At 38.8% G+C, this 25433-nt stretch overlaps 1 protein-coding gene across 1 annotated transcript in view; it reads right to left on the bottom strand.

Moving 5' to 3' along the window:
* Positions 1-25433, bottom strand: part of N4BP1 (NEDD4 binding protein 1) — a 49502-nt gene that overhangs the window by 7473 nt on the left and 16596 nt on the right. The window contains exons 2-5 of the mRNA XM_072827132.1: positions 11895-13585; positions 5228-5358; positions 3664-3760; positions 1161-1268 (exon numbers count right to left, since the gene is read on the bottom strand). Coding sequence (XP_072683233.1) covers positions 1161-1268; positions 3664-3760; positions 5228-5358; positions 11895-13585 — 2027 coding nt within the window. The remainder of the gene's footprint in view (positions 1-1160; positions 1269-3663; positions 3761-5227; positions 5359-11894; positions 13586-25433) is intronic.

Raw genomic sequence — 25433 nt, 5'->3', positions numbered from 1 at the left:
TTGGTGTACGAACATGAGCCTGACTGCATTTAGACCTTTCATACACAGATGACTGTATAATAAATACTGACAATGAATCCAGGGCAAAGATCCAACAGAAACATGTCCTAGAAGATTAATGGCTTGGTAATTGTGCCCAGAAGGTCAAAGACCAATTCTCAGTTCAGCGTTTACCAATAACTTTTTAACAGCATGTGGGTCAAAATGCATACAGTACACACCTGGGCATTTACAGTGAAGAATTATTTTATAAAATCCTCTAATGATTTAGCCAAATACAAATATCAGACAAGGGGCAACTGTGAAACCCCAACACAGGGAAATATCCAGTTATACCCATTATATACTACTTACACACAGCTTGAGGTATGCTGATTTATGTTTTTAGATTTATGGTATACGGGACTCATCTCTGGCACCATCACAGAATAGGTAACTTTTAGGTAACTTGATCAGATGATGCTTGTTAAAAGAAGTCCTGGAAGCCAGTGTTCACTGATCTTAAGGCACGTGGACACATTCAGAGTATCATCACAAATAAAACACATCTGTGAATGCTTAACTCCTGACTTTATTTTGGAAGATATTCAAACATGTTTTTCAATATATGTAACTAAACTATGATGGTAAATGCTCAAGAAAAGCATCACAGATTAAAAAGCACACAGACTCTTCCCACTCCCAAGAAGTAAAAACTCCATCAGCAAGTTGATTTTGATCCCATCCTCTTACTGGAATCACAGCTGTCATTAAACCCAACCTTCATATTTCATGGTTGAATCTAGTAGGGATGCCCATTGAGTTGCCAAAGTCTCCCTTGGCAACTCAAGTTGGCCAAGTAAGGAGGCCATTTCTGCTCCAGTGCACTATTAACAAGAGTTAATCAAGCCATAAACCTGTGCCTCTTGCCTCCTGTCAGGGAATACTGATCTCTTGGAAGACACCCTGCAGCCACCACAGCATGCTCATATATCACCCATTGCTTTGGCAGCTTTGTACTGGGACCCCCATTTACCTAGAGGGGCCAGCCATAGTCTCGGATGGGGAGCACAGTCTTATGATACTTTGGCTCCCTGTACTGCTTTCTGCAGGGCCAAGGTGGACACAAAACCAAACGATAAACAACAAAAAACACTTAACCAAAGACAAGAAAATATTACCTTTTTGTAATAATTTCTCTCCAAGACAGTGACTCAGTCACAAATTCTCTGAAGTTATCATTTGTTACAATTATGCCACCAGTTTTGTCCGCTAAGTGTAGTAGAAACCTATAGTAATAGAAGAGGTTAAAATGGGCAAGCAGGCATTCCTGGCTTACAGAAGCTATGTTATAAGAAAACAGAAGGATTTCTCTTCATAGGAAAATCACTAAAGAATTTAACTATGGCTAGGAGGTAGAAAAGTTAAGCCCTTGTTAGCTGAAGATCAATCTGAAATACTGAATACCTTTAAAATTAGTGTGATTATAAATGAAGATTTGGTTTTCACATAGTACTATTTTTTTAAATGATCTCAACCATGATCTATACATTTTTCTAAAAAAGCTGCATCATCAATAGATCGTCATCAGATAATGCATGAGGACTAAAGTCAAGAATAAATTCATGTTGACAAGCCTGTGAAATCACTATTCAAGTTTTGGTTGCTAAGCTATAGTCCTCCGGTTCTCAATTAGCTGCTTCTAGAGTCAGCCTTGCATTTCTTAAACAAAACAGAACAAAACACCTATACTTCTCAGACTTGAGATGTCTGCAACTGTCATTCTGTTTAGCCCAAGTTATAGATTCACTCAAATGCCATTTATGAGAAGCTGCACTGGTGATAAGAAAGGGTAAGAACTCAATATTGAGAATTCTATTTCCTTGCTGGAGATTATTCATGCTCAAACCCTCTTAATGAGAGGTTTGTGAGGATAATGTTGAGTTTTATCCCTTAAGGTGACCGCATTTGGCTAAGGCAATGGAGACAAGACAATGAAACAGTACATTAAGAGATCCCTAGTAGAATCAAAGCTACAAAACAACTACTTTTATTAGTGATAGTGAATACTTAAAAGGAACTAAAAAGCCATTAGTTTCAGAGGTTTTAGGACACCTTGGAAAGTATGAATTAACATTTTGAATTTATTAATGAATATTTTATAAACTATTTCTAGCTGGCATGAATTGTAAATGGGTGATGTTTGCCCAGAGGTAGTAACAAAAATAGTAATGCTTCTGAGTGCAAGTACTATGAATCAAGACATAGATCCATGTTCACTAAAAACTCAGAGTCATATAAATTAAGCACAAACTTTAGTCTGTATACCTGCACAGGCCTTCAAATTCTGCAGGTGTACAGCTATGGTGTTAGCGATCTGAAGGTTCCTCGTGAGCCCAACAGCCCAGCTGCCCCTCTACCCAAGCATGAAAGGGTCTGAGCCCAGCATCATGGAGCTGGAGCCGGACATGGTCTCCTAGAACTTCCTCAACCCTGCCTCACCCCAACGCTGTTCTCCTTCCACTTTTGCTCACACTATCTTTCCTGTCACTTCTGATTCTATCTGACTTGGTCTCTCATCCCAGCCTGGAAAAGGGCAAAGGGCTGTCAATGGAGAAAGCCCTCTGGACCTTTTGCTGAATGAACATCTGCTGTCATCCCAAGTCATGCTCCCCCCTCCCATCCCCACTCAGCCCCTTTTCACCTTTAACCCATTTGACTATCACAAGCCAAACACGGTCTTCAATGTGGGGGGGACCATTTTGGTGGAATACTGAGGCAAAACCACCGGGGCATTCTAAGTGTTTCAGGCCAGAATACCATAAAGGGGGGCAATGTAGAAGAAACACCAAGAGGCTACTACACTACTACTGACTTCACTCCGAAGTGGGTTTGAAAAATTGGCTGTCGTGTCAATGGTCACATTTGGGACCTTCTCTCATTCAACCACCACAACACTCTCCTCTATTATTTATTTGTGTGCCTTCTTCTTTAGATCAGTAGAAACTGTATCTGAATCATGCGTGTTCCGGGTCTAGTTCTGGGCACTGCACTTCGTGCTCAGCAAAGCTTTTAGAAGAAAATGTAAAAGGTGCAGATTAAAGCTTATTGTCTCCAATGCACTAACACTTGCTTTCTGAGTGACACTCCAACCTCAGAAATGCAGCTTTCTCTGATCATGCTTTGGGTCAGCTGACACCATCTTTCATTACATGGAAGAAATACTGAGGGCTTAGGTATGACAATGACAAACTAAGTCTGGCCAAAATCAACCTAGAGAAGATAGATAATGTTTGAAAAGCATCCGTGAGGCTGCCACACTCAGACAAGACAAACTTTACTCAAACATCACTTTTAGTATGCATCAAAAAAGAGAACTCAATGTCCGCTTTTACTTATGGATTCTCGATCATGTTTTATTTAAGAAAAAAATAACAAACAAACATTCTAACAGACTTTAGGTAATGTTCTTAAACCCAGAAAAAAAAAATTAAAAAAATAAAAGTAACTCACTGAGTATATAACCTTAATGTCCATAAATATTAAAATTCTCAAACCCCTTGATCTATTAAGTCCTTTATGCATGTGGGTCCAGGAGCATCACGAACTGGCCAGTGGAGCAGGCGGTAGGCTCCTCACCACCCCGCTCCCCACCACTTCAGGAAAGAAAACAGCCTGTCATACCTGTCGTCATGAGAAGCAATTCTTTCTCCAAAGACCATCCGGGCAGGAGTTAAAGATAATATTCCGAGCTCCTGTAGCTGGGTTAAGAAGTGCTGTTCTGTTTACAGAATAAGTTGAATACACATTCAGAAAAAGGCTATCTTCCCAGATGTTTAAATAAATGAAAGTATCCCCAAATGTTTCACTTGGAGAGTTATGAAAACCTTTTCCTTCCTAACTCAAAAAGACTCACTTTTACTAACACACTAGGAAGGAAAAAAAAAAATTAAGCAACACACACTAAGGCAAAAAGAATGTAAAAATTGACCTTAGCTGTTTTTTAAACTCATCTGTTCCTTAAATTAAGAGTAAACCATAAACCTGTATTTAATGAACCCTACCATCAATAGCTTTTTCACAGCAACATCACAAGCAGCAGGACAGGGACTGAAGACACAAGTCCCAGAGAGAAGGTGGGGATGGGACAGGAAACAGGACCGGAAGCAGAGGGAGTGCAGGGACAAGAGGCTCTGTCCCACCCCAAGAGTCTGTCAAAATATCCCTCTGGCTGGCACTGAATTCAACCTCTCTGTCATGTGCAGGAAGCTTTGCTGATTTTCATGGGAGTGGGTCATGACAAAGAAATGAGGGCCAAAGCCAAACTGTAGAAAACCAGTCAATGGGCAAAAAGCAGCTAAAAGCTCAGGGTGTGGTGGCCCTCACCCGCACCCCAGCAATGGTACTCACTGTTGGCTTAGACTGAAACAGTTTTATTGTCCTAGACATGCAGAGCACAGGAGGGCTCACAAGACCCTCTCATGGATCCTACTGCAAAAATTAGTGGCTCTGCCTCAGTCCTCAAGCACCCTCAGTTAAGACTGATCTGCTCCCCAAAATGAGGGAAGTTGGGATACTTGAGAAATGTGTGGTCTTACCATTTCCACCTCAACAGTGACTAAGTTTCACTTCCTGTTTAAATGCTGGGTGAGCTCTGTATTCACCCTTCCTCCTCCTAATCTACCTTTTGTGTCTAGGCTCACTGCCATGTTAAGCTGCCTGACATAGTCTCACCACTCTTCTGTGACCTGAGAAACAACCTAAGGTTTCTCTGGAATACTGCACGATTCACCAAGTTCAAAGCTCTCGTGTGTGGCCTGCAATCAACCATGGAGTACCACCACACGATTAAAAGACATAACTCATATTAAGCTATTAAACACACTGTTCAAAAAACACTGTATATGGGAGTTCCCAAATTTATCAAGTGACCATTTTAGAAAGGACTATTTAATGAGGCAAAAGCCCAGACTAACAAAGACAAATTTAACCTACTTTTTAGAAAGTCAGGAAAATTTTTGTGATGTATAATGAACTCTAACATAACTTTCCATATAAACAACTATGTTAACTTTCCATCCTTCCCCCAAGTACTTCTTAGGCTTTAACGCACTATTGTTCTACTGGGACCAACAGAGTACCATTTTACTTTTAAAGCTGTGACTCTAAGAAGAATGTGTTGCAATTATAAGCCAACTCATTAACATCTAGAAAGGGAGAAATTTGGAAGGATCAGTTTTTGCCTCACCTGTGACATTAGGATCACGCCTTGTTCTCCACTGTGGGACAAATACAGTGATATTTCTGTTGCCAAGCTTCCAAAAATATTCAACTGCAATTGCAATTCCACGACAAGAAAAGAACTTTTTCAGACCATGGCTATAAGAAAACAAAATTTATTTCAGCTTAAAGTATGTTAAGTTTCACCATGAAAAAGTGAAATGGTAAACTCCACATACAACAAAAACAATTGCAAATACTTTTACACTCTTTGGCATCAAGCTGCATAGTTTATGACTTTGCAAAGCCAGATGGAATCCTTTGCATGACATGTGATTAACAGCTTTATGATTTTTCTTGTATTTTGCTAATTTAATTGAATGTGCTATTGGTATAGAAGGCAGTTTTAGCTTCATGATAATACTTGTTTATTACATTTTTTATTTTGTTTTTTTTTTAGAGAGCCCATTCCAAAGAGTCCTGGCCTGGTCATTGGCCTCTAAGAATATTTTATACATTTTATTAAGAAACTTGTTGCTGAAGCAGAAGTAGACATGATGACTCTTCCATGATACGGGACTCACAACTTCTAAAGGCTACAGATGCCTCTGGCTCCAAGGTTCCATACACTTTCTAGGCAACTGTGAAACCTACTCAGTTTACCGCTTCTAGGGAGATAAGGAAGTTGAGGGCATGATTACAATGAAACTAACAGGGACAGTATAGAATGTAAGTCAGGATACGATTTTCTGGAGAGGGCCCTTGCAGGCCATCTGGTCTCTGCTGCATCACTCAAGTCCACCAACTGGAAATGAATGAGGGTGGCTGTGTTTCTTTATTTACAAAAACAGGTGGTGGCCAGATTTGGCCCACAGTTCGCAACCCCTGATACAGTGGATTACAAACTGGTCCCACCCAAAAATGTGGTAACAAATTTCAAAAGAAACAAACAAAAAAATCTTTAAATTGTATTCTCTAGCAGTTAATAAAAATGGAGATTTTTTTAAAAAGCTGGTTTTCAAAGTTTGAAATTTTGTAGGCAGTAATCCATTTACCTAATGGATATTAGAGAGAAAAAGAATCAAAACCCCAAACTATAAAGCTACAGTTTATAAAATGAGCATAATCTATCTTCACTATTTCCACAGTCACTTATACTCCAGTGACAGGAAATCCTGCACCTTCAGTCCTGTCTTCTCTTTATGTCTAGTGTCTCCACATCAAAACCACTTGGTGGAGAATTTCTTCACTTAAAAGTCCCACCAGCTCCTGCACGTGTCTCAAGTCAGCCCCACTAAACCCAATCCGTCCTCAAACCCCAGTTAGACCCCAAAACGCAGCCCTGATGCCTCTGATCCTGCTCAGAGTCTTCAATGGCACTATCCCTCTGGACAAACCCAGGGCAGTGCTTCAAGTTCCCCTCCACATCTGACTAGTCAGGAGGGATCCAGCCACACTCATTTCTGTCTGGGTGGGCTTACCACCTCCCTCTTCCTGGGCAGTGGGCTTTCGTTTCACTGCTTTGTAGACCTTCTCTTATACCTTCTTCCAGTGCCTTTGGGACTCAATTCCAGACCCTCTTCTATGAAGCCATCCCTAGAAACAGGCCTTCAATCATCCCTCCTTTTTCCTGTTTTGCTATCCTGTACTGTGCCCCAGAATGACAGAATTTAGGAGGAGACAGAACAGTTAGATTCCTGTTAGCTAAAAAAAAATGAAAGCCCCGAGAGGCAGAGCGACTTTCCCAGGAGTGCTGCAATCACAGGGTGGGTGCACTGGAATTACTCAGGCTTCCGTACTTCTGGACCAGTGTCCTTTCTAGCACCCTACAATGGGACTGGCTCCACCTAAATCTATATTTTCATGGAGGAGGAATGAGCTGGACATGCACTAAACTTCTAACACTCAGAAGAGTAGCTCAGGAACTCCTCCTTTAAGAGACTAAAGCCTACTCTCTCCTCAGTGAGCCACAAACAAGAGACTGCACAGCTTTGCCCCAAAAAACATATGCTAGAAAATCCATTCTTGATGAGGTAACTCAGTAGTGGTATGTTTATCTAAAAACATTCAAAATATGGCAAGAATGTAGCAACAGGACGTCTGTTACTGGAGAAAGGCTGGAGGTAGTTTTCTTAGGCCTCATCGTAAAAAAAAAAAAAAAAAAAAAAAAAAAAAAAAAAAAAAATCTTTAAAAATCATTGTAATTGCTTAAAAGTGAGAACACATCCAGAGTTCATATCAACACAGCCTGAACATAAAAATCCAAAATACAACAGGCTACTCGTCATTAGAAAAGTCAAGGGACATGTATGCTAGTTAAATCCTGAAAAGAACAATCCTCAAGAAAATTGCATTAAAAACGCTTGTGAAGTTTGGCTTATTCATCAGACAGATATAAACGTGTACTAACTTTTTCTGTCCCTCTAAAGCTTCTTTTGATTACAACAGTAGAAAGTGGACAGAACCTAGCTCTGTCCCCGTGGGTCACAAAGGAAAACAAAGGGAAATGCAAGTAGAAGCCAATCTTGCTGCCCTGCAACGCACTCAAGCTTAGAAGGGGAAGAAATGGTGTTTCTAGAAACATTAGCTCTCTACTAATTTCCACAAGCATTATTCTCAGTGATAAGATCAAATCACTTTGGATACCCTGAAAAATCCTGAGAGCCGTTTCTTAGGAATAAAAACAGCAATTCAAAATTCCAGTGGAAAACACACAGATTCCTACACAAGAAAATCAAATGGAGTCAAATTAAGTCCTCCGAATAATACAAGGTCCTGCTATTTCCCACTTCAAATCCTTCACATCTTGGTTAGGCAGAAATGTGCCTCCTTGCCTCCCTGCGGTCAAGCCAGAGGAGCTCGCTGACAGGGAGACTCAAACCAACTGTCTATTTAGACTCAGAGACAAAGGGTTTATGTACCTTAACTCCTCCTCTACTTCTGAGAAGGCCAAAGCTCTGGGGCTTTCAGCTCCAAATGCAGAATGAACACATATTAGGCCTAAAAGGCCAGGTGTGTGCAGGCTCTCAAGGGAGATTTAAGCTCCTGTTCCATATAGTTGGAAACAAGTTACATCATCTGGTTGTTTTCCATATTACAGCAGGCAGTAAACTGGAAGGAAGAGTGTCCCAAGCAGAGAGGAGATGAGCAACAGATACTTAATAAAAACTCACAGGCAGTAATGGAACCAGACCGGGCAGTGTGGGGAAACAGTGAAAAAAACTCTTTAGGAGTTATCCAGGAAACAGTAATTTCCTTCTATAGTTCCACTTAATAAAAATAGCCATGAGACCTTGATATAGAAAACTAACATGAAAAAAAATGGTTAAAATACATAGCGCTGGCAAGTGAAGGGGCAAACCTCATCTTCACGGAAAATTATCTACCCAGATAAGTCAGGTGTCCTACTGCTGAAGTTTCGGAGTGACCGAGTCTGAGCGTTATCTAGCTACCACTGTGATGTCTAGCTGTGCACCGCAAACAATTTCCATTTACTCATCATTTGACTCATTCATGGTGACAAGGGGAAAAACCAAGTAGAGATACACAAAATTAGCAGCATGAAATTGGTTATTTTGGAATTTCTCACAGTGTGTATGAATTGCAGACAGCACGCTGGATAGCTAACATAATAGAAGACTTGCAGAAACCTAGGGATGGGTAGGTCTGAGCTGCTCCAGAGTAAGGATCAAACCAACAAATCCTATTGTTTAAGGGTCCAAATTTCCTTTTTAAACGATGTCCCCAACTAGGTGGGTCAAATAAATGAGGTTTACTCAGCAGTGCTTAAGCAACTCAAGACCTTAAGTATTTTATGTTGCCAAGGCCAAAATTCCAACCTCACCTTCTATGGGAGAAGGCAGGATGTAAGATGGTTCTGGGAGCCTAAGGGCCCACATCTATCTGTGTAATCTGGGACAAGATTGTTAAGCCATTTCATGTTATATAAAAGTATAGATCATTTTTAGCTCACAAAATTAGTGTGAAGATTACGTTTTAAAAGATAAAAGTACCTGAAACGTAACAGGAAACTGAGCTTTAAGATTCCAAATATTTGTCGAAAAATGTCTGTTAAAATTTAACCTAAATTGATTTTTGGAATAGCAGGTTATAAAATAGTGGTGAAAAGTCATTTAAGAAATCCGAATATTTAAGTCTTCAGTTCATCATTTATCAAAATGTTATTGAGTGCCGACCATATGCCAGCACTGTGGACCTTGGGGGGATTTCAGTGAACAGGACACAACACACAAATCACTTCCTTCATGGAATGTACAATCTATAATTCACATTTACTATCAGAGCAATTGATTTCAAATAAGGGTTAATTTTTCCCCAACTTTCAGAAAAAATGGAGTTGAAATTCACATAACATAATCATTTTAAAGTAAACAATTCAGTGGCATTTAGTACATTTACAATATTGTACAATCACCACTTAGATCTTGTTCCAAAATATTTCCATCACTCCAAAATAAAACTGTGTACCTATTAAGTTTTCCCTCAGAATAAGAGTTCATTTTAGTTTCTGATATTTTCAGATCAATCTTTACCAAATTAAGTATAAGTCTGTCTTTTTTGGATAATACATCCTTATAAATAAATGTTGCTTTTAAACTGAGACATCTGTGAATTCAAAGAAAATTAGAATCTTCCCCAAATAATCAGTTTTTTTTTTTTAAAGAAAAGGTAATGAAAGTCTGCTCGTGATTTCCCTTAGTGCACTAATTCAGTGGTTTTCAAGAGATGGCACTGCACCTAAGGGTGTTAGAAAATATGTGGGAGTATTTTGGGGTATCACAATGATGGGAGAGAGGTACTATGGGCAAAGTAGGAGGGACTAGATATGCAAAACAGCCTGTCATGGATAGACAGTACTACTCTAAATTCCAATAGTGACCCCTCTGAGAAATACATTTAGTTACTACTCCCAAAAGGTTTTCAAATAGTGTCATCATCACTGCCCATTCTACTTTAATTTGCATTTCTTAGTCCCTGAACACCAATCTGGGAAATCTTTTCACTTATAAAGATTGAAAAGGGATTAATATTACTCACAATCATGACCTAAATTTTATATCACCACTTGGCTCAAGAAATTTTAACAATGAGGAACTGGTGTTGGGCTTGAACTGTGGGTGACTGAAACTGCACTTTACATTTTTACTTAGATAATGCTATGCAGCTGCGGGTGATTTGTTGGGTTTCCCCAAAAAGAACTGCCAAAAAACAAAGTGAAATGACAACAAACAGTATTATTTAGAAATGAAGATAAGTATATTACATATTTTTCCCAGGCTATCTTCAAACTTGAACATGGGAAATGCTGGAACTTTTTTTTCTTTCTTTTGACAGCAAAATAAAGCATCAACAATTCATTCAAAAAATAAAAAGATTCCATATTTTTAAAAAATAGACATTAAAGTATTTACAGATAAAATGACATATCTGAGATTTCCTTCAAAATAACACGGTGAAAGGCAGTGGGGGTGTGTGTGAAGGCTCAAGAAGACTGGCCACCACGTGAGAACTACTGAAGGTGGGGGATGGGCACATGGAAATCCTAAACAAATTAAAAAAGGGATTCATTCTATTACCTTTTTACATATTTGTTTGAAAATTCTAATAAAAATTAATGAAACAAAAAAATAAATATATAACAAACACTTATGGAATTGTTAGCAGAGAGATGCCACATACACATTCACTAAAATTCAGAAGAGTGTTTCACCATCCTCATCCCATGTTCAGGTGCCCCTTTTCTTGAATGACAGCTACTCAAAATGCCAGACCTTGCAGACTTCTTAAAAAGCAATACAGTGATTTGGAAAACTGGAGAAGAGACTTTACCTACTAGTTGTTGAAATGGCATGGTAACGATGCCCTTTAGGACAGGGCAAAAGGCAACAGATTACAGCAAGTGAAACTCAGCAGGCCGAAACCTACACAAGGTCAAACAGCTGGTCCACGGTGGGGCAGACTCTAAAACTTGACCCCTTCTTCTCCTCCTAGTCACTGTATTAAAGCGCCTCTTAGAGAAGAAACCCAACCCTGTACCAGACATATAAAAATCACTCTTCAGGTTTCTAAGACAGGCTGAATAGAAATGATCATTTAACTCCTTTTACTAAAAGCAAATATAGCTTTTAGTAGCAGCAAAGAATCATAAAAAGCTTAAACTGATGAATTTTTTTAGAAAGGAAATTGCTATTACTCTATCCACAAAGTACAACAGAAGTACATCACATCCATTATCACTTCACTCTTGGCTCTAGCATAGTGTAGCACAGAGAGACAGAAAAATCTTTTTGGCTTTAAGCTCCATCCTCATATTCAGAACCTAATGGTATTCCTGGTATTAAGAACCTAATGATAAAAAAAAAAAAAAAGCTAATGATTTAAAAGTCTCTGTGCTGTTTATCGCTCACTAGGCAATGCAAAGTGAAAAGACAAATTTCCTGTCATCTCTCGCCCTCAGAAGTAACAGGTTCAGCGGGATGAAGCAAAGTTTACAACTTGAGAAGATGGAATAACACAACTTTCCAAACAGCTGTTTCATGGGTTTTTTTCCTTCCAGGTAAGACAGAGATCAACTAGATAGATGCATAGGGTAGTTCCTACAACTGCATGTAATTCTGAGACACTGGTTAGGGCCTTATTTACAACTCTAATATACTTGCAGACAGTGGACTTACGTAATTGCGACATTGCTCCCATCTATAACAATGTGCTTCAAATCTGTTCTCCCTGGCTCATTTTTTAATTCCAGCTTGTAGGGTACTTTCAGAGTATCTCGGAACCTTTGAACGCCTGTGACTGAGGAATCAATATGATCAGATGGTCCTGCCAACCTCGTGTCAGTAACTGAAGGTAACAGCTGGGGCAGTGGCATCGGTGGAGAAAGGGGTGGACAATTTGGCTTAGACTGAGGAGAGCTACAACACCCGGAACGGTTTTCACAGGCCGACTTCATATTACTTGGAAGCAAGGGCTCTGCTTGCTGCTGCAAACCATTTTCAGGAAACACTGGAATTCTGGGCTGGTGGCTTGAAGCTCCTCTTGAAACAAAACTGACAACTTCTTTGGGACTTGAAGGGATAACAGAGGGTGAAAGGCCATCAGTTTCAAGGTCCATATTACAAACGTAATTCTGGTTTGAACTCCAGATTTCTTGTTTCTGTTCTATTGGCACTGTTCTGAAAGTATTAATTTTGCAATTTGAGGTACATGGTTTTGATTCTTTGAATGGTAACTGAGAAAACTTTTCTACCATATTTTGCTGTGTCTGAGTTTGTGTTTTCTTTGGAGTGGAATCTGTTTTAAGCTCATTTATGCTGCTACAAACACCTTTGTTTTTGGTTCTGTTGGTTTCTGGATACATAGTACCAGGTGAAAATTCTCTGTCTTCTTGGAATCTTTTATTTTCTTTTTCAATTTCTTCCAAGAGCAATAATGGTTCAGTAGATGGCCCATACTCCCTAATGACCTTTTCAACAATTTCTTGGGAATAGCCCATGGTTTTAAAAAAGTTTACGAGGATGTTGTATTCCATTTCCTCAGTAGTGTCCTTTACATCTGGACTTAAATTTTCAGGATCAGCAGAAGAATCAGATAGGTCAATGATTACACCTCCACTTAACGTCTTACCATCGTGTAAAACCTCTCCCTCTTGAACATTTTCCAAAGAAAACTGTTTCTTGGTAAGCCTTTCTTCAGAATCAGAAAATCTCCTTTTGTGACAAATTCTGTCTTTGGAAAGTGCCTCTTCACCTGGGGTTAGACCATTTATTGGAACAAAAAGTACATCTTGTGAACTAGAAAAGATCGTGTCCATTTGTTTTGTAAGCTCAGAAACAGGAGTGCCAGCTTTATTTCTTGCATCTTCCTGCAAAACAATTTCATCTCTGAAAATATTCAGTCCTGTGGCAGCATTCTGTGCAAACTCTGTTTGTTTAGAATCTCTAACTTCAATAACATCATCATCTCCCGTTTCAAATAAATTCTCCTCACCTTGTGTGAGTGTCAAAAGCTCTTTTTTCAAGGAAGTGGGCAAAATCAACAAGTCCATTGTATAGTTGTCTGCACGAGCTTCAACAAATTGTTTAAATTCCCTTTTCACCTCGGATTCTTTCTGACTGTTAGGTAGGTTCTCATTATTCTCAAAGAGCTTCACAAACTGCTGAATATGACTACGGGCCATGACCACAGCTTCGGCACTTCCTCTGATGCCAAGAAGACCAATGTCCAGAATGCAGAGATCGGCACAGGTGTCCTGAATCAAGCTCTTTAGAAACAGGCTCTGGGCCCCAACAAAAATGCAGTGCATGGCCTTGGGGTAACATTCTCTTTCTTCTAGTTCAGGTTCACAGATTCCTTTAATATATTCCTGTAAAGAGCAGATAAGAAATAAGATCAATTTATAAAAGTTCTTTATAGCACATATGTCACACGTGTAATTGCAAATGTCAGGCTGTACAAAAATCAAAAGCATGCTAATAACTTGGGGAAAAAATGCCATGTTCTAAATAAAAGATTCAAGATAACAGATCTAAGTTGCTTAATCATTTCTATTGGACTTTAAAACTTTGCCTGTAAATCGAAAAAGCAGGTGTTTGTAACTTTTTTTTTTTTTTAAGATTTTATTTATTCATGAGAGACACAGAGAGAGAGGTAGATACATAGGCAGAAGGAGAAGCAGGCTCCCTGCAGGGAGCTCAACATGGGACTTGATCCCAGCACTCAGGGATCATGCCCTGAGCCAAAGGCAGACACGCTCAACTGCTGAGCCACCCAGGCGTCCCTGTTTGTAACATTTACAATAATATATCTTGTGATGTGATCTTTGGGGTCTGCCCAGATGCACAGTGGATAATGACAGTGATAATGACTGGACTTATTTACATTTATAAAGAACATTTTTGCTTGCTACTGGCATTTACTGATACTATGACATAATTAAGAGATAAGATAATTAAGTCCAACAATTTACTCCAGAATAAACCTTGACTTTTGCTTTGCTACTACAGCCCTTAGTTTCCAGATAAAACAAACTGAGGTTTTGAAGGCCTTAAAACAAAACAAAACAAAACAAAACAAAACAAAACAAAACAAAACAAAACTCTTCCCCAGCTGGCTGGAACAATGCATACCCTATATAATTTTATGTCTCTCTTTTTTTATAAAAAGGCCAGAATGTTTAAATGTAGACCTAAATATAAAGAACCAAAGAGTGCTGGACAGTACTGCCCCTCTCTGATAGAAAACTAGAGCTTCTAGTAAGTTTGGTATTAAACAAGGGCTCAGTGAGTTAAGAAAGGGAGCTGGGTTCTCCAGCAATTCAGCTGCTGCTCCTGGAAGCCTAAGTGTGAATGAAGCCAACATGCATACACACACAGGAATGGTAGGATACACTTAGTAACATGGGCACTGTAGTCCATTCCTCTGCTCAAACCCCAGCCATGGGGCTGAGGATCTTGTTACGGTTCCACAGCCCCTCTAACCCCATGTCCTCAACTGTAAGAACTAGAGGAGGGCAGTGCAATCTCAGGTGTTTTGGGGGAAGCTTGATGAGATAATAATGTTCTGATGACAGTGTCTTGCATCTAGTTAAGTGCTTCCTAAATAATAACAACACTCTTAAATTACCAGTGGAAGTTTTCTGGAAAGATATTTGTAAGAAATGAGCCTGGCAACATGTGACCCATCCTTTACACTAAGATCAGAATGGTGCTCCCCCCAAATGGTGCTACTGAAGAGCTCAACCTGTGTGGCACCAACACTCTGCAGACCTGTCCCTGTGCCTGTTTTCACAGTGGTCATGCAGCTTCAGGGAGAATTCATACACAAATGAGTACACATCCCTTGTTTACACATGGGGAAGGACAATAACCCTGTGAATAGATGATACTCCAGAAACAGGAGACAGAGAAGTGCTGGTTGTTTATTACAGCAGTCTGCCAGTTTTGTGACACAGTAATTGCGTTAAACACAAAGTACAGTAACTGAATATCCTTTCTTCCTGGATGCGCAGAGTACTAAATATTGACGTCAGCATCCCTAAACACCTCCAAATAGACATTTTGCTACCACTTGCTTGAACTTATGCTGCACATAGGTTGTGGTTTGAAGTTGTTTTTTTAAAAAAACAGTTTATTATGAAATAATCATAGGTTTCCAGGAAGCTACAAACGGAGGACATAAAGGTTCTGTGTACTCTTCACCCAGTCCTCTCCAATCATTACTTGTATCTTACCTAACTACAGCACAGTATCAAAACCAGGGCACTCACACTGATACAGTGTATATATACAGTTCTGTGCCATTTTATCACATGTATAGATTCAAGCAAATACTACTGCAACCAAGATACAGAATTACTCCATCACCACAAAGATTACCTTCATACTATTCCTTTATAGTCCTATTTACCCCTATTTCCACCCACACCATCCCTTCGCTCCTGACAACTGTTAACCTGTTTTTGTTTCTATTCATGCTGTGACTTCAACATTATATAAACAGAATTATACAGTTTGTGCCTTTTGAGATTGGCCTTTTTCACTCAAAATAATGCTCTTGAAACCCATCCAAATTGTTGCATTTTTCAAGTTCATTTCTTTTTGTCACTGAGTACTATTCCATGATACAGAAGAACTATAGGGTTTTTGTTTTAGTAACTTATTTATTGGGAGAGAGAGAATATAAGCAGAGTGGCAGGCAGAGGGAGAGGGAGAAGCAGGTTCCCCGCTAAGTAGTGAGCCTGACACAGGGCTCAATCCCAGGACCCCAGGATCATGACCCAAACTAAAGGCAGATGCTTAACCAACTGAGGCATCCAGGCGCCCCTCAGGTTTTTAATCACCTATCTATTGAGTGACGTTTTGGTTTTCCTGTTTGGGGCTATTAAAAATGAAGTTATATGTACAGATTTTCATGTGGACCTAACTTTTCATTTCTCTGGGATAAATGCCCAGCAGTGCAACTGGTGGCCATACAGTAAGTGCATGTTTAGATTTCAAGGAGCTGCCAAACTGTGCTCCAGGATAGCTGTACCATTTTACATTCCCACTAGCAAGTATGAGATCCAGAGATCCAGTTTCTCCTCATCTTCACCAGCACTTGTTATCACTATTTTTTTTTATTTTTATTATTTTTTTAATTTATGATAGTCACAAAGAGAGAGAGAGAGAGAGAGAGGCAGAGACACAGGAAGAGGGAGAAAGAAGCAGGCTCCATGTACCGGGAGCCCGACGTGGGATTCGATCCTGGGTCTCCAGGATCGCGCCCTGGGCCAAAGGCAGGCGCCAAACCGCTGCGCCACCCAGGGATCTCGATTTTTTATTTTAGTTGTTCTACTGAGAGTGTAGTCCGTCTCACCATGGTCTTAGTTTCTATTTCCTTAATGGTAAGGGATGTTGAACATCTTTGCGTGTGCTATTTGCCATCTATATTCCCTCTCTGGTAAACTGACTGCTCATTTTTTTGGTCCATTTTCTAACTGGATTATTTGGGTTTTACTGTTGGACTTTGGAAGTTCTTGATACATTCTAGATACAGGAGTCCTTTCTCAGATATGTGGCTTACAAATAGTTTGTTAACGGCCTTTTGTGACAGGAGAAGTTCTTAATTTTAAGGAAATCTAGCCTATTGGCTTTTTTCTTCACCAAGCTCTAGGTCCCAGAGATTTCTCCTATGTTAATTAATCTTCCAAAATTTTAAATTTAAATCTACAACCTGTTTTGAATTGGTTTTTGTATAAGATAGGAGATTTAGGCTGAGTTTCATGTTTTTGCTTATGGGTATTTAATTGTTCTAGCATCATTTCTTGAAAAGATGATCTTTAATTACTTTTACAGGTGTCAAAAATCAGTTGGTCGTACTTGTGTGGGGCTATTTCTGGGTTCTCTATTCTGTTATATTGACTTAGGTATCTATCCCTTCACCACTGTCACACAATCTTGGTTACTGTAATTATATATGTAAGGTCTTGAAATTGGATAGTAATTGCTATTCTTTTTAAATATTCTTTTTATTTATTCATGAGACACACACAGAGAGAGGCAGAGACACAGGAAGGGGGAAGAAAAGCAGGCTTCATGCAGAGAGCCCGATGTGGGACTCGATCCCGTGACTCCACGATCAAGCCCTGAGCCAAAGGCAGATGCTCAACCACTGAGCCACCCAGGCGCCCCAACAGTAATTGCTATTTTATTCTTTTCACAATTGTTCTTAAGCTATTCTAGTTCCTTTGCTTTTCCATATATATTTTAGAATAATCTTCTTTAGCAACCGTTTAGCAATTGAATTAAACTAGCACACTGACTTGAGGGTAGCAGGTATTTGTTGAATCTCCTATAAGAAAAAAGTCTGTTTCTCTAGATCTTTGCTTTCTTTCATCAGTGTTTTATACTTTTGAGCATATAAACCCTGCACATCCGAATATTTCATTTTTTGAGTGACTGAACATGGCATTCTACTTTTATTTCTATCTGTGCACTGCTAATAAATAGAAATAGATTTTGATATGTATCCTGTGACCTTGCTACACCTATTTCTAGTTCTAGGATTTTTTCTTACAGACTCCTTGGAATTTTCTTTTTCTTAAGATTTTATTTATTTGAGAGACAGAGAGCATGCAAGCACCAGCAGGGGGAGGGGTAGAGGGAGAGGAAGCAGCAGACTCCCTGCTGAGGCTGAGCAGGGAGCCGGAAACCGGGCATGATCCCGGGACCCCGAGATCATGAGTGGAGCCAAAGTCAGATGTTTAACCCACTGAGCCACCCAGATGTCCCTAGATTCCTAAGGATTTGCTATGCAGATAATGATAAGATCTGCAAGTATCTTTTATGCCTTTTACTTTATTTTCTTAACTTATTGAACTAGATAAAACTCCCAAGCACTATGAAGAGTAGTAGTGAAAGCTGACATGCTTGTCTTGTTCATCATCATAGGCAGAAAACAGTCTTTTACCTTTGACTGATGTTAGATCTTTTAAAAAGATTTTATTCATTTGAGAGAGAGAGCCCATGCTAGAGCATGAACTTGGGGGTGGGTGGTAAAAAGAGAGAGAGAAGCAGGCTGCCCACTGAACAAGCCTGATGCGGGGCTCGATCCCAGGACTCTGAGGTCACAACCTGAACCGCAGGCTCCACCAACTGAGATACCCAGGTACCCCTATGATGTTAGATTTTTATATACTTTTAATAAATCATGTTAAGGAAGTCACCTTGTATTCTTACTTATCTAGGAACATGAATATGAATGAGTATTGAAACTTGCTAAATGCTTTACTGTATATCAATTGATATCATGACTTTACTTCCTCGGTCTGTTAATATGGTAGGCTGCACTGCTGACTTTTTTGAATACTGAACTAGTCTTGCATCCTTGGAATAACTGCCACCTGGTCCTGATATATAAATATATTGATGAATTCTACTTGCTAATATTTTGTTAAGAATTTTTGCATCTTTTGCAACTATATTCATGAGGGACTTTAGTCTGTAGTCTTCTATTTTTGTACCATCTTTGTTGGGTTTTACCATCAGAATAATAATGGATGAGTGAAGAAGGAAGTGTTCTCTTGTGTTTTTTAGAAAAGATTGTGTAGAATTGATGTTAATTCTTTCTAAAATATTTTGTAGACTTCTCCAGTGAAATAATCTGAGCCTGGAGATTTCTAGGAATTTTCAAATTATTAATTCAATCTCCTTAATAGCTGTAAGCCTATTCAAATTATCTATTTCATGTTGGGTAAGTTTGTAGTTTGTACTTTTTGAGGAATTGGCTGATTTCATCTAAGCTGTCAACTTCATGCATGCAGAGTTGTTTGTAGTGTTTCCTTATCTTTTGGATATCTGCACGGTCTACCTGTTTCATTCTTGATATTAGTAATTTATATCTGCTTTCTTCTGGGTTTGTTCATTTCTTTTTCAAGTAACAAGCTTGTTATTTCATTTTTTCTCTATTGTTTCTCTGTTTTCAAATTTGTTGACTTCTGCTATTCCCCTCCTGTTACTTGCTTTGCATTTATTTTGCTCTTCTTTTTCTAGTTTCTAGAAATGGGGGCTTCAATTATTGATTTCAGATTTTCTTAAGTAATATGTTATAAATTTCCCATTCAGCACTACTTTAAGATACATCCCACACATCTTGATGTTATATTTTCATTTTTATTTATTTCAATGTATTATTAAAATTTCTCTAGAAATTATTCAATATTTAGAAGAAGGTTGTTTAGTTTGCAAATATTTAGCGATTTTCTGGTTATCTTTGTTACTAATTTCTAGTTTGATTCCTTGGTGATCAAATGACTTCTAGCCTTTTAAATCTGTTTTATGGCCCAGGATATGGACAGATATTCTGTGGGCACTTGGAAAGAACATGTATTCCTGCTGCTGTTGGGTGTTCAAAAAACATGTATTTGGACCTGTGGCTGATGATGTTGAGTTCTTCTGTATCTTTGCTGATTCTCTGATGATTCATTTTTTGGGAGGATGCTAAAGTTTCATAATTATGTCCATTTCCCCATCAATTCTCCCAAGTTTTGCCTCATATATTTTGCAGCTCTGCTGTTAGGAATATACCCAGTTAAGCACTGTTACATCTTCTTGGAGAATGGACCCTCTTATTATTATGTAAATATTTCTCTTTGCTCTGAAGGCTTTGGTTAGACAGTAACATTGCCATTGCAGCTCTGTTCTAATTTAATGGTTGCACAGTATGTTCTACCCTCACTTTAACTTACCTGTATCACTATATTGGAAAGAACTTTCATGAAGACACCATACAGTTTGGTTACGTTTTTTAAATCCACTCTGACAATCTTTTATTGGTGTGTTTATACTATTTACTTCTAATAAAATTATTGTTTGGATTTAAGTCCACCATTTATTTATTTTCTGCTTGTTCCCTATTTTTTTAAAAAGATTTTGGGTGAGAGAGAGAGACAGGGAAGAGAGCGAGCAAGCACACACACAAGCAGTGGGGAGAGGAAGAAGCAGGCTTCCTGCTGAGCTGTGAGCCAGATGTGGCCCTCAATCCCAGGACCCTGGGATCATGACCTGAGCCGAAGGCAGATGCTTAACTGACTGAGCCACCCAGGTGCTTTGTTCCCTGTTTTTAATTCCTTTTTCCCTACTTGGCCTTCTTTTGCATTACATAAACATTTTTAGTATTAGGATTCATTTATTGCATTTTTACTGTATCTCTGTATAGTTTTTTAGGTGGTCATGGTATCAATTATAACATAACTGATTCACTTCAAAGTAAAAAAATCTATCATTTCAAGAAGAATGTATAAACCTTACTATCAGCACTAGTCATGTTTATATTTTTTGTGACTTATGTTTTGACATCTTAGGGGGCCTTTTACACCTGAGGAGAGACCCCTGCTCTAATTTCTAGCAGGGTGGACATGCTTGGCGCACACCTTTCATGTGCATATTGCCTGAAAGTGGTGTGCTCCCACACCCATCTTCTTATCTAACTCACACACTAAGCCAATATTTCCCCTATCAAGCCTGGGTTAGGAATCAGACAACTAAGAGCAGTCTCTATGCCCCAAAACCCAGTAGAATTATCTAAATTAGCTAATCCTAAACTGTTTATCCTGTCTTGCACTTCCCTTTGCTTCTGCTTCTGACCAAAATCTGATGCTTAACCTGGAGCCCAGCATGGTGAAGTATGCACCCTTCTCATAGAAGATATAAATAATCAAAAGCTTCCTTCAGTGGCATTGACTTCTCCAGGCCATCATTCAGTCACTTTCCTAACTTAAAATCCCACAGGTATAAATTTTAGAACACACGATCATCCTTTACCCTTGGTCTCTATTCTCTCTGCCCTCTCTTCTATGTTATAGCTATCTCATAGATTACATGTATATACATTTGAAATCCCATTAGATGTTATAAATTTGTTTTAAAAGATTTATTTATTCATGAGAGACATACAGAGAGAGGCAGAAACACAGGCAGAGGGAGAGAAGCAAGCTCCTTGCAGGGAGCCTGACATGGGATTCAATCCCAGATCCTGGGATCACGCCCTGAGCCGAAGGTAAACGTTCAACCATTGAGCAACCCAGGTGCCCCGCAGACGTTATAAATTTTGTTTTCAACCACTAACTCATTTTAAAGAACTCAAGAGAAGAAAGTAATCTATTACATTTATCCAGATATTTATCATTTCTGTCTGAAGAACTTTTTTCTACCAAATCTTTGGGAGCAGGCTACTGGCAATTTCACTTTAGTTTTTCTTCAAATGAGAATTCTTAACTGGCTTTATTTCACTTTCATTCTTGAAGGATAACGTCACTGGATAAGAAATTTTTGGTTAACTTTTTTTTTCTTAAACCACTTGAAAAATATGCCACTTCTCTGGTCTCTATAGTTTTTTTTTTTTTTAAGATTTTATTTATTTATTCATGAGTGACACACAGAGAGAGAGAGAGAGAGAGAGAGGGAGAGAGAGGCAGAAACACAGGCAGAGGGAGAAGCAGGCTCCATGCAGGAAGCCCGACGTGGGACTCAATCCTGGGACTCCAGGAGCATGACCTGGGCCGAAAGCAGGTGCTAAACTGCTGAGCCACCCAGGGATCCCCGGTCTCTATAGTTTCTGATGAGAAACCTGTACGTATTCTAATTGCTGTTACTCTATATGTGTTTTTCTAATAGATGCTTTCATAATTTTTGTTTTCAGTTTTCAGCATTGTGGTTATGATGTCTGGATGTTGAAGTCTGAATGAACTTCTTATATGTTATATCTTCATCACCAGGTTTTGGAAGTCTTCAGCCATTATTTCTCTGAATTTTTTTAGCATCACACTCTTGTCTCCTGTTCAGATTAGATAACTTCTACTTTCTATTTTCAAACTCACTGACTCTTCTTTCGTCTCCATCTTAAAATCAAGTCTATCCAGAGAGTTTTTTTTAATATAGGTTATTGTATTTTTTGGTGTTAACTTTTCCATTTGGTTCTTTTTCTCTGCTGAAAGTTTCTACTTTTTGAACTACTTTTAACGGTATTTGTAATGGTCTGTTGGAGTATTTTTATAATAGATGTTTTAAAATCTGTCATATGAGGGACCTGGGTGGCTCAGTTGGTTAAGTGTCCGAGTGCTGATCTCAGCTCAGGTCTCTTGATCTCTCAGGTCTGGAGTTCAAGGCCCAAATTGGGCTCCAAACTGGGTGTGGGGCTGAGCTATCTAGCTAGCTGAATGAATGAATGGCACCTAAGTTCACTCAGTCAGTTGAGTGTCCAACTCTTGATTTTGGCTCGAGTCATAATCTCAGGGTTGTGAGATTGAGCCCTGAGTTGGGCTCTGTGCTCAGCATGGAATCTGCTTGAGATTCTCTCATTCTTGCTCACTCTCCCTCTGCACATCCCTACCCCCTGCCACTTGTGGGCATGCTCTCAAATAAATAAATCTTAAATAAAATAAAAGTTTTTGTTAGATTATTCTAATATCTATGTTATGTTGGTACTGGTATCTGCTGTCCTTTCTCATGAGAATTGATATTTTCCTTGTTCTTCACATGTCAAGTAATTGTGCACTGTATCTAATTTGAATATTATGAGACTCTTAATCTTATTTAATTTACTAGTACTCTTGAATGTATAATGAATGCTGATATTTCTGTTCTAGCAGGTAATTGACCTAGTTGGATTCACACTGCAAGCTGCAGCCTGTCTTCAGAAAGCTGTGATTCTGTCAATTCAGTTTTTAAAGTCTCTGCAACATTACCTGTATCTGTCCCATATGCATGCTACCAGAGGCCAGTCTGGGACTTAGATAGTAGTTTTGCTGTTAGTTCAGTTTTCAAAAGTCTTTGTTATGGATGAAAAGTAGATCCACACATGTAGTTTAGGGATAAATCCAGGAGATCATCAATAAATTTTATGGAATCACTTTTCTGAGCTCCTCTCTCTCTCTCTCTCTGCCATATTTCTAGTGCTTTCTGGTTCCCCTACTTTACCTTGCACTACTGCATCTATGCCTGGGTCTTCCCAGAGGATACACACAGAGAAAGTAATAAGGTTGGCCCCAACCTCTTGGGACCCCAAACCACCACTCATAGAGGAAAATTCTTCTCCCTCAGAACTTTGGTTCCTGCAAGCTCCCAATGCCCCTGCCACGATTGTTTGGAAGCTGGTATGCACTGAAATGAAAAAAATGGCCGCGGAGCCCAAACTAGGGGACAAAGGAGAGGAAAAAGATGGAAAACTCACCACTGGTTTGGTGGTGTTCTGAATTCTGTTTTTCTTCCCCAGTCTGCCTCCTATTTACTTTTCAGAGCCCTCATACAGCTGCTCCATGCTATCCGGGGCTTGTAACTATATTCAGTAGGAGTGACAGGGTGGAGTATGCTTGCTCTATCTTACTCAGAATTACAACCTCCTTGCTGCCTATTTAAGTAATGCTGCCTGTTTAGCATATGTAAGTGCATGGTTGAATTCACCAAATACCATTGAGACTACTGTGCAGCCGCTGGATGAGAAAAAAGGTGATCACACCTACTCAGTGGAATGTTAGCACAACTATTAGCCAACCTGGAGAGAAGGGGTTTCTTCTCCAGATAAAAGGCTTCTAAAACAAGTATCCTCTCAAGTAAGGGCTAACCCTTGAATAGATTCAAGTTGTAAAGCTCACCTATCCTACCCAGACACAAGGCCTCCAACTAGTTTTTCAGATGCTATATGAAACATAAAAAAAGACCAACATCAGAATACAATCTCAAATATGAAAGAAAGAAACTAATAAAGTAGAACATAAAATAGAGGAAAACCAGAGGAAACCAGGTAACGAATGCAGGGTAGGAAAGAAAACTTCAACAAAATTTTAATTACTGTTTCTAACAGATATAAGATAATGAATTCATATAACAGGAATCAAGATGCTAAAAAAAGAGACAAATAATCAAAATAGGAGTACTAGTAAATTATGGATATGATGGCCAAAACAAAAGTTAAGAGAAAGATTTCAAATACATATTGGAAGAAATTTCTCCAGAGGTACCACAAAAACAAAGTGAAAAATAAGAGGGAAAAGAAACTTTAAGGATCTATCCAGTATATCCAATATCCAAACAACTGACATTAAAAAAGAAAGAGAGAGAGAGAGAGAAAGACAGACAAACCAACCCAGAATGGCAATTAATAAAGAAGTAACACAAATAATTTCCTGGAACTAAAATACACAAGACTCTATGTATGATTAGTGAAAAAATTACATCAAATCTGTTTGGGAACTAAAGCACACAGATACTATCTTGAAAGCGTCCACAGAATATCTAAGCATGATTATTTTTTCTAAAGACCCACAAGAAAAAAATCCTGGGGGCAGGATGGGAACAGGGCATATGTAAAAGGATGACATCAGAATATCAGAAATTCTCAACAGCAGATCTGGATGACTGGGAAAAAAGGATAGCAACATTTAAAATTCTAAGGGAAACTGATTTTCAATCTATAATTCTGTATCATCCATTTCTGGACAGGCTAAAAGCAGACAAAATTACTCCCACAGACTATTTTCTTGAGAAACTATTTGAAGATGAAGGCCACTAAAAATAAGAGATGAAATAATTAGTAAATTCAATCCAAGCCTGGCAAAGTCCAAAGACTACAGCCATGTGGCAAACAAGCTGAGCAATTAGCTAAGTGGAGGAGGGGAGGAGGCTCAAGGAGTGCTCTCCCAGAAAAGAAAGCTCAACAAATAGTTGATATAAAGGAATATTTGTACAAGATTAAGGATATTTTAAAATCATATTTCACAAGTAGATGAAAACAGGGCAGATAAATTACAGTAAAAATTAAAAATTGTATCAGAAGGAAAATAGAGTACTGGGCTTTACAGTAATAATGATGTAAGTCATTATATAAACCTTGCTTCTTGCTTTAGCTAAAAACAAAATCACTGTATTGATGTCTTAGTCCATTCAGGCTACTAAAATAAAATAGCAGACTGGGTGGCTTAGAAACAACAGAAATTTATTTCTCACAGTTCTGGTGGCTGGAAGCTAACATGGTCGGGTGAGGGCTGTCTTTCAGGGTGCAGTCTTCTCATTTTTCCACGTGGTGGAAGAAGAAAAGGAGTTCTCCTGGGCCTCTTTTTAAGAGTATTAATGTCATTCAAGCCCTTATGACTTAATTACCTCCCAAAGGTTCCATCTCCTAATATCATCATATTTTGGGCATTGAGATTTCACCTTATGAATTCTGACAGAACACAAATA

Source organism: Canis lupus, chromosome 5, assembly GCF_048164855.1.
Source record: "Canis lupus baileyi chromosome 5, mCanLup2.hap1, whole genome shotgun sequence".
Taxonomy (NCBI): Eukaryota; Metazoa; Chordata; class Mammalia; order Carnivora; family Canidae; genus Canis; species Canis lupus.
The sequence above is the reverse complement of the archived record's forward strand: the minus strand, read 5'-3'. Positions and strand labels throughout refer to the sequence as shown.